Genomic DNA, 10,440 nt, shown 5'->3' with positions numbered 1-10,440 from the left:
TCACTCTCACTTCCTCCTCAGGGGTCTCAGGGGACAGGCTGACTAGGAGAACAGGAGACTTGTGGGTCCTAGAGAAGTGGCCTTGCGAAGTGGACTTGGTTTAAGCCAGGGACGACTCTCCCTGGTGAAGGTGCTCACAACATTTCTTTGTCCTTCCTCAAGGCGCCCTCGTTGCCTGCCTTCCTAACTGCACGCCCGCCTGCGGTCCTTGACCTGTGTCATCATGCCTCGGAAGCACAAAAAGAAGCATCATGCCCACGGGAAACGTCACCAGGTCCAGGGGGACACTCAGGAGGCCCAGGCCAGTGCTGCTGCAGCCCCAGGAAAGGAGTGCCCCTCCTCCCCCTCTTCTGTCCCTCAGGGTTCTCCCCCGAGCTCCCCTGCTGCTGGCGATCACCAGGAGCTTCAGGGAGCCATGGCCCCTAGCTCTCCTGATGCAGAGGCTTCCTGTGCAGGAGCTGATCAAGGTGCCCAGGGCCCCGAGGAGGAAAGAGCAGATGCCGCCCGAGCAGCCCTGCTTGCTCGGAGCATTCGCAAAGATCCTCTCATGAGGAAGGCCAGCCTGGTGATGGATTTCCTGCTGGAGAGGTACACCAAGAAGGAGCCCATCACAAAGAATGCCATGCTGAATGTCATCGGCAGGAAGTACAAGCAGCACTTCCCGGAGATCCTGAGCAGAGCCTCTGAGCATGTGGAGCTGGTGTTTGGCCTGGAGCTGAAGGAAGTCGACTGCAGCAGGAACATCTACGCCCTCGTCAACAAGTTCACTCTCGGGGTTGAGGAAGGTTCAAGTGATGAGGAGGAGCTGCCCAAGTCTGGTCTCCTCATGGCGCTCCTGGGCATCATCTTTATGAAGGGTGACCGCGCCACCGAGGAGGAGATCTGGGATTTCCTCAATGTGTTGGGGATCTATGCTGGGAGGAAGCACTCCATCTTTGGGGAGCCCAGAAAGCTCATCACCAAAGATCTGGTGCAGAAGGGGTACCTCAACTACCGCCAGGTGCCCAATAGCGATCCTCCGCTCTACGAGTTCCTGTGGGGCCCGAGATCTTATGCCGAGACCAGTAAGATGAAGGTGTTGGAAGTTCTGGCCAAGATCCAGGATAGGGTCCCGAGTTCCTTCCCAGACCTCTATGACGAGGCTCTGAGAGATCAGGTGGTTAGAGCAGGGCTGAGAGGCATTTCCATTTCTCCAGCCATGGCTGAGGCCAGTGACCCTTCCAGGGCCAAGTCCTACAGCTCCTCCCACATCTAGGGAAGGGTCAGGGCATTTTGTTCCCCTTGAGTTGGAAGAGAACAGTCCACCTCCAAAATAGCGCAGGGTAGTAGGGGTGGGGGGAACAAAACCCATATGTTCTTCACAGTTTTAAGTAGTATGGGAGTTTAGGTACAGTTTTAACAAAATATGCATGTGTTCCTTTTATCCATGTGAATACTATCTAGTCAAAAACAGATGATTTCGGTAGGTAGGTAGAGGTGTTTTATAATTTTAAATGTTACTGCTCTTCATAAGGTTTATTTTGCTTCAGAATTTAGGTTTATTAATGTCAACGGAGTCATGTTTACTGCTATTAGGTTTTTGACTAGGAGTTCGTTATTTGTAAACAAGTTGAAAAGACTTCAGTATTTTCCTCATGGTCCAGAATGAGGTAATATAGCACTGGAATAGGATTTTACTTGGAAATGTGTGAGAATCCTAGAGATAAATATTTGGGATCAGAAAGCATTCAGAGTAAACGCAGGTTTCTTCTTCATTTGTCTTATCTGTCTTCTTTCCTTGTAAAAGCTAATAACATGGACTTAGATTTGTGTAGCTTATTCAAACTGTATGACACTTCAATCATAATAAAACAGAGTCTTTGCTCATTATTTCTGTTTTCTGCCAAATGAATTGACCATCTTCTGTTTAGAAGGCTTTGTTATAGTACTGGGTTGGTAAGAAAATGGAGACCAAGCCACTGCCCATGGAATTTTGAGTCTAGCAGCAGGTACCATATATGGAAGGTGGTGAGCTAACTCTAAGGAATAAACAAATCATAAATTTAAATGGGGGAGGTGTGGAAGAGGAGGTTCCAGATGAGAGCAAGCATGTCTAAGTTACCTGATTAAGGCAGCACTGGGTCTTGGGAAACGTCTAGTTCCTCGGTGGGAGGTCATTTTCAGTCCAGATGCATGATGGGCTAGATGAAGCTGTGGGAGTGATGCCAGAACTCATATCATGGTTCTCAGAGGTGAGGCGTAAACCTAGGATATATGTAAACCATATACTGCTACTGCTAAGTCACCTCACTGGCGTCTGATTCTGTGCAACCCCATAGATGGCAGCCCACCAGGCTCCCCCGTCCCTGGGATTCTCCAGGCAAGAACACGAGTGGGTTGCCATTTCCTTCTCCAGTGCATGAAAGTGAAAAGGGAAAGTGAAGTCACTTAGTTGTGTCCGACCCTCAGCGTCCCCATGGACTGCAGGCTACCAGGCTCCTCCATCCCTGGGATTTTCCAGGCAAGAGTACTGGAGTGGGATGCCGTTTATTTACCATTATTTGGGGATATCTGAAAACCATAGGGAATCTCAACATAGGGAATGGAAGGGGCCCTGTGCACTTGAGCCAGGGCAAGTGAACACTCACACTATGTGTTTTCATCAAAAGCTGTCCAGAGTGTTTCTGAGAAATAAGGGTGATACCCATTGAAGCGAGATGCCACGATGTCCCTGGACTGTCTCTCTTTTTCTGGGATGGGAGCACCAGAACTTGCTCTGTAAATGGGCAGTTTAAATAGGTTATGTTTAGTGTAACTTGGCAAACTAAGGGTGGGCTCAATTTTTACTGTCAGTGGTATTAAATTAGGCGTGGTTTGGGAAACACACACACACACACACACACACACACCTGAGAGGGAAGTTGCTGGTCCTTGAGACAGATGAACTTGTACTTGCATCCATGTGGAGAAGATAACCCCAAACACATTAAAAGGTGCTCAAATAGGGAAAATACTGCTTGGTTTTACCTGCTGGGGAGCATTAGTGCTGATATGGATTTGATTATTGTTTGGAGTTGCATATTCTCTAATATAGGCTGGAAAGAAAATTATGTGATGGAAGTTTGGATCATTCGGGGGTGAAAATCACCTTCGTAATAACTGCCATTCATTCAACGTGCCAAAGCTTCTCTCATACTGTGCCAGGTGATTTACATAAATCACACAGGTCTGTGGTCCTACACTATAGATTTTTTTCTTTTTTTTTAATTTTTCTTTTTTTTAATTTTTATTTTTACTTTACTTTACTTTACAATACTGTATTGGTTTTGCCATACATTGACATGAATCCACCACGGCTGTACATGCGTTCCCAAACATGAACCCGGATAAGAAAGCTGTGGTACATATACACAATGGAGTATTACTCAGCCGTTAAAAAGAATACATTTGAATCAGTTCTGATGAGATGGATGAAACTAGACTTCTTCAAACACAATTTGCAGATAAAGAAGCTGGAATAAAGAAGCTCAAATTCAAAGCTCATAAATGATAGGAACTGGACTGAACCCTGGCACTGAATTTCTCCAGAGCCCACACTGTGCCATTCCACCAGGATGAGGCCAACCGTGGGTCACGTCCTCTTTCTGAACATTAGTCAAAAAAGGTATTTCACATGCTAAATAGAATTTCATACCCTAAACACAGTTTTGGAATAAAAAGCCCTAAAAATAAGTAACAAAAATATTAAAATAAAAGTGAAGTACGAATAAAGAAGGAGACAGCATTCAGTGACAATTTATCTACAAAGGAAACGTCAGTAAACCACAAAAGATCAGGGATGCACAAAATCATTTAATTCAGCCCCTTCCTTTCAGAGAGTAAATCTGTTAGAGTGAAGGTTCTACAAGAGGCTGTGTCTGGTCAGTGAAGAGAAGGAAGAGATCACCGTGTGTTCTCTGATAGCACACCACCCATACTGGGACCGCCTCCTGGACTGCAGCTTCCCCATCACTCCTGGGTCTCAACCCATTGTCTGTGAGATTTGGTGCAGGCAGACTAAGACTTTTCTAAGATGTGGCATTTCCCAAGAAGTCTTTCATAGAAGAGACAGGAGTCAAGGTAAAGACAGATGAATGAGGAACTGAAGTCACAGAGAGACTGGCCTGTGTCTGCTCTCAGAAGGCCAAGACAGGGCTGCCAGGCTGCACATTCCCTCACTTCTCTTCAGGGCTTGCAAGGACATGGTCTTTGCTCTAAAAGGTTCACCTTAGGCTGAGAGAAGAAATCCAGAGTCCCCCAGGAGTCAAGGTGAGGCACCTGAGTCAGGTCATACCCCGAAACTGAACACGGAGGGCCCCAAGAAGCCTGAATCCTGTTGTCATCCCTAAAGGCACAGGCAGGAGCAGACTCGTGTGGCATTCCCAGACTTTCCCTCTCTGGCATCACAGGGAGGGAGGAGCTTAGTCTGAGGAGAGCTCCCTTATGTAACCAAAGGAGCCCCACACCCTGCCAGGAGTCAAGCTTTGGACGTATGAAACCCCCTGACCTCAGAACTCTGAGGAAACCGCACAGAACCCTGCCCTCCCTGGCATCCCTTGGATACCTGCTCATTGTTGACATGACATGCCCATTTCCTTCTATGATGTCACAAGCGGGACTGGGACATGGTCCAAGGGGTATAGCCTAGGGCCAGCAGTGGGATTATTTCCAGGTTTTCCAGAAACCAACTGAATACCCTGAAGACGAAGGGAACCACACACCCCATCACCGTATGACTCATCCTCTGCGCCTCAGAAGACCAGGGACGGGTATGGATGGACGAGGAGAATCTTACTTTCTCCTCGGGGTCTCACGGAGATGCTTGCCCTACTATAAGAAAAGTATAGTAGTAGAAGGGGTGGACCTAAGGGGAAGGGAGGGTAGAATTTCAGGCCACAACAGAGGTCAAAGCAAGGACTGAGGGATCATCTGCCAATAAAAAGAACTGATAGTGAATCCAGCCCTGTTCCTTATAGCCCTTGAAGAACCAGGACAGAGCTATCAAGCTGAAGTTCCACCAACATTTATTTGTATCAGGTGTGTCGGAGGTGAAACCCTTAGTATGAAGGTGCAGATACCATTCCAAGAAAGGGGTGGGGACACCAGGCCCTATGGGGAACCAAAGGAAGCACTCTTAATTCGTGTTGAGGACTTCAGTGGCAGGGACGAAAACTTCTCAGTGCGCACTCAGTACTGCATGATAACTACTGACTGAGGTGATGCGGTGAGGACCTCTTCACTTCTCAGAAATCCCAGGGAGCTTTGTGATGCCAACTACAGAACAGCAAGGGAATAGATCCTATGACTGGCCACTAGTTGGGTTGGTGGTCTTGAATGTGAAATAACAGATGCCTCTGTGTAGGAGACTACCAGCCCCTTCTGTCACCCCAGCATGCCTGAGGCAGGGGTAGCAGGATGCAGCCTAAAGATCACCCTAATTTCCTTCAATATGTTTCCCAAAGGACAGGTTGGTTAAAAGAATAGGAACCCTGGGGGTTTTCAGAACAGTGCCCTCAAGAAAACCACAAATGTAGCCTTCCTGATAACCAAGGTGGTATTCCCCTGCTGCGGCCGCACACTCAACCTTCATCATCCTGTGGGCCCTTATCACCTGCCCTCCTGCTCACACTTCTAATCATTGTCCCCCAGAGCAGTCATCATGCCTCAGGGTCAGTCTCATATACTCTGCATCCATGAGAAACGCCACCAGGCCCGATATGAGCCCCAGAGTCACAAGGGAGTTCAGCCCACTGCAGTAATGGAAGAGCTTCCCTCTACCTCTTCTCTTTTAGAAGATAAATCACAGAGCTCATCAGCTACTGGGTCAGATAGCACTTCCCAGGGGTCTTTGGAAGCCCCATCTACTACCAGCACTTTTTCAACTACTGCTGACCCAACATCTGATGAAGAAGATACCAGTCAAGATGAGGAAGATTCACGTTCCTCATCTTCTACCGAAAACACCTACGGTGATACTCTGAACAGCATGACAAGTTTGTTGGAGCAGTTCCTTCTGTGTAAGTATAAAATGAAGCAGCCCGTCATGAAGGAAGACATGCTGAAGATTATCCACCCAAGATACCATCACCGATTTGCCGAGATTCTCAAGAGAGCCTCTGAACACGTCGAGGCTGTCGTTGCAGTTGACTTGAAGGAAGTTGACTCAACCATCCACTCCTATGACCTCGTCAGCAAACTGAACCTGCCCAACAATGGGAGGGTGTGGGATGGTAGGGGCTTACCTAAGACTGGTCTCTTGATGACAGTTCTGGGTGTGATCTTCGTGAAGGGCGGCTGTGCCACTGAGGAAGACATCTGGAAATTCTTGAATATGATGCGAGTATATGCTGGGAGAAAACACTTCATCTACGGAGAGCCCAGGAAGCTCATCACCAGAGACTTAGTGACGATGAAGTACCTGGAGTACCCTCATGTTGCCCACAGCGATCCTCCACGTTACGAGTTCCTGTGGGGCCCACGAGCCCATGCTGAAACCAGCAAAATGAAAGTCCTGGAATTTTTGGCAAAAGTCAATGATACGGTCCCAAGTGCCTTCTCATCACAATATGAAGAGGCTTTGTGAGATGAAGAGAGAGCTCGAGCCACAGTTCCAGCCAGGCCTGGCACCACTGTCCCTTCCAGGCATGATCCACTGCCACGTCCAGCAGCTTCTCCCACCCCTACCGAAGACTAAGAGTTTTAAAAGATCATCCAGATAAGAAAATGGGACATCAAAATAGGGACTTTTGCTGAAATGGGAAGCAATCCCGCAGTTAAACTGCTGGGACAATGGAATGATAAAATAAATTGAAAAAAGTTTCAAAACATGATCAACCTTGATTATTCTCCATCTTTTCGGTCTTCTGTTTTGTAAAACTAAATAATTTATACCTCGATATGCTACTTGAAAAATGCAGGAGGTATTAAACCTTACCAAGTTAGACCTTTACTGTCTTCATTTATTTTTTGAGCACCTGCTCTTTGAAAGGCTCTATGCTAGGTCTGGTGAGGCTAAGATCAAGACCTAGCCTATCCCCATACAACTTTAGAAAGAAGGAGCTGCAATCACATAAGCAAGATCTTGAGATAGCCTTTAGGAATGACAGGAAAGTAAAAAGACTATCCAGGAAGAAATCTCTACCTGGGGTAACGTACAGATCTGTTAGGCTCTCCACACAAAACCCCACAGAATGGGTGGCTGAAACAACGGAAATTTATTTTCTCGGAGTTCTAGAGGCTGCAAGTTCAAGGTGAGGGCTGGTTTACCCTGAGGCCTCTCCCTTTGGCTGCCAGGTGGCTACCCTCTTCACTTGCATTCCTTTTGAGTGCATATATCCTTGGTGCCTCCTTTTGTGTCTCAATTTCTTCTGATAGTCACACTGGGTTATGGCCCACCCTAATGACTTCATTTTAACTCAACCATCTCTTTAAAGACCTTATTTCTAACTACAGTTGCATTCTGAAGTACTCCAAGTTATGCCTTCAATATGCATTTGTGGAGGGTCACAATTTGTCCCCTAACAGACAGAAATCTAAGGTGTCTCTGCTCTTATCTCAATGCAGGAGATTCCCGTGCACAGACTGGTATTCTACGCACATCGTCTCCAGGGAGTTTCTGAGATGTAAGGGTGAACTCCTTTGAGGTGTGTAGGGAAGAAAGACGTTCCTCCCTTTATCCCTTCTGAATTCTTGTGGTCAGACTACTAGTAAACTTGACACAAGACAGAGTAACAGGAGACAAAGAGACAAATTGCAATTCATGTGCACAAGAAGTGTCATAGAAATGGGACCTAAGACGTGGGCAAAGCAGGCAGCTTCTTTATTTAGTAAACAACAAAACAATTTGTGAGGAATCGACAGGACAGATGAACTTAGGGTTTAGGTACTCTACTACTAAGAAATCTAAACAGAATCTGTATCCAGGGTAGTAAATTAAAGACTTAACAAGGTTGGTGTATACAGACTTCTCTGCTTGAACTGCCTATTTCTGGTTGGAAGGGTTTCCCTCTGCCTCCAGATGCAGGCAGTACATCCTTCATATGAGATGTATTTCCTGCTCTCAGGGAGGCAGAAATCGGGGGCGGCGGGATGTCCCTCCTCTGTTGGCTGTTTCTTAAGTAACGTGAAATCAAAATAATCAATACGCCACTGTGGTTTTTTTGGGGCAGAGTGCCCTATGCCTTGACAGGTCCCTCCTCTGAAACTTGCCTGCAAGTCTCACATGGTAAAAGCTGATCTGGTCACTGTGGACAGAGAGAATGGATTAGTGGAGTCTTCCATTTCATGGCAGCAGTTGCATAGTTCTGAGAACAGGTCAGTTCATTTAAAGAGTGATATCTCATTTCAATAGGTGGTGTTGCAGGTGGGCTCCCAAAGCCAGGTCTAGGGTACAAGCAGTATCAGATAGTTATTAATAAGAGGCATTTCTATGGAAACAAAAGAAAAGCAGATGTAAATGATTGGAGCTGGTTATCAACCAGTTTCTGAGCCCAGGGGGTAGTCAGTCAAGAAGGTGTCAGGATCGAAGCAACTATTGCAGTTTGAAATGTCTCTATCACAGTTAGCAATATCTCTGGGTGACCAGGTTAACTTTCTGAGTGGCTCATACAGCAACAGGCATGAAGTCTGTTTGAACGTGAGCTGTTGTAACAATTTCTCTGATCTTTGCATCAAGTCATCTAGCTTCACGTTGCAGGACTTCAGGAAAATGGCAATGTTAGTTCTCAGTGATTCAAGTCAAAAGAATGGGAGAGTGAGCGGATCAAGATGGCAGAGGTGTATCGCTCAGAGCTCACCGTCTCCCACAGACACATCAAAAGATTGGGAGAAATTGGGAATTTTAGTAAGAAAGGTGCAGCTAAATACGGGTGGACACTAGAAAAATTCAGGATCCAACCCAGTTTGCAGGTAAATAACAATACTTCAAGGAAACGTAATACCACTAGAACCTAATATCCACACATGTATAGTACACTTTCTATGGAACCATTTTTTGCTGTCTATCATCTCCCTCATTTCTACCGAAGACAGGAAAACTAAGACCTAATTTGTTTGCAAAGGAAGTCTACATTCAATAAACTTGGCCTGATTATTTATCTAAGTATAGTAAGAATAACAATTTGCCATATAGGTGCTTTTAAATCTGCTTTGCTGGAACGGTTTATAAGGAGTGTCCAGAAGGAAATTTTAATAGCTTCTTGAGGCTAGGAAGCCACAGCAAAGACCTGTTGTCAAACTTAGAGATCTGGATGAATTCCTCTCTTCCTGAAGTCCCCAAAACATCCTAAAGTTCCTGTGCCTGCCAGAAGTGATGTTCCTTACTCACTTGGTAAGGCTGATGGGAATTCTGTCAGCACGTTCCCTGGCTGTTTTTCAATGGGTTTTTATGGCTCCGTGGAAAAAGCAAGAGAGTTCCGGGAAAACATCTATTTCTGCTTTATTGAGTATGCCAAAGCCTTTGACTGTCTGGATCACAATAAACTGTGGAAAATTGTGAAAGAGATGGGAACACCAGACCACCTGACCTGCCTCTTGAGAAACCTATATGCAGGTAAGGAAGCAACAGTTAAAACTGGACATGGAACAACAGATTGGTTCCAAATAGGAAAAGGAGTACATCAAGGCTGTATATTGTCACCCTGCTTATTTAACTTATATGCAGAGTCCATCATGAGGAACGCTGGGCTGAAACAAGCACAAGCTGGAATCACGACTGCTGGGAGAAATATCAATAACCTCAGATATGCAGATGACACCACCCTTATGGCAGAAAGTGTAGGGGAACTAAAAAGCCTCCTGATGAAAGTGAAAGAGGAGAGTGAAAAAGTTGGCTTAAAGTTCAACATTCAGAAATCAAAGATCATTGCATCTGGTCCCATCACTTCATGGGAAATAGATGGGGAAACAGTGGAAACAGTGTCAGAGTTTATTTTTGGGGGCTCCAAAATCACTGCAGATGGTGACTTCAGCCATGAAATTAAAAGACACTTATTCCTTCGAAGAAAAGTTATGGGCAACTAAAACAGCATATTGAAAAGCAGAGACATGAGTTTGCCAACAAAGGTCCGTCTAGTCAAAGCTATGGTTTTTCCAGTGGTCATGTACGGATGTGAGAGTTGGACTGTGAAGAAAGCTGAGTGCTGAAGAATTGATGCTTTTGAACTGTAGTGTTGGAGAAGATTCTTGAGAGTCCCTTGGACTGCAAGGAGATCCAACCAGTCCATTCTGAAGGAGATCAGCCCTGGGATTTCTTTGGAAGGAATGATGCTAAAGCTGAAACTCCAGGACTTTGGCGACCTCATGCGGAGAGTTGACTCATTGGAAAAGACTCTGATACTGGGATTAGGGGCAAGAAGAGAAGGGGACGACAGAGGATGAGATGGCTGGATGGCATCACGGACTCGATGGACGTGAGTCTGAATG

At 45.9% G+C, this 10,440-nt stretch overlaps 2 protein-coding genes across 2 annotated transcripts; both read left to right on the top strand.

The window, feature by feature from the left end:
- Positions 1-223: 223 nt before the first annotated feature.
- Positions 224-1,255, top strand: LOC138071917 (melanoma-associated antigen B17-like). The gene has a single exon (XM_068963292.1). It carries the CDS (start codon positions 224-226, stop codon positions 1,253-1,255), a length of 1,032 nt encoding a protein of 343 aa, XP_068819393.1.
- A 4,422-nt stretch (positions 1,256-5,677) lies between these two features.
- On the top strand, positions 5,678-6,601 carry LOC138071916 (melanoma-associated antigen B5-like). The gene has a single exon (XM_068963291.1). It carries the CDS (start codon positions 5,678-5,680, stop codon positions 6,599-6,601), a length of 924 nt encoding a protein of 307 aa, XP_068819392.1.
- The last annotated feature ends 3,839 nt before the right edge of the window (positions 6,602-10,440 follow it).

Source organism: Capricornis sumatraensis, chromosome X (genome assembly GCF_032405125.1).
Source record: "Capricornis sumatraensis isolate serow.1 chromosome X, serow.2, whole genome shotgun sequence".
NCBI lineage: Eukaryota > Metazoa > Chordata > Mammalia > Artiodactyla > Bovidae > Capricornis > Capricornis sumatraensis.
Note: the sequence above shows the minus strand (reverse complement) of the source record. Positions and strands in the feature narration are given on the sequence as shown.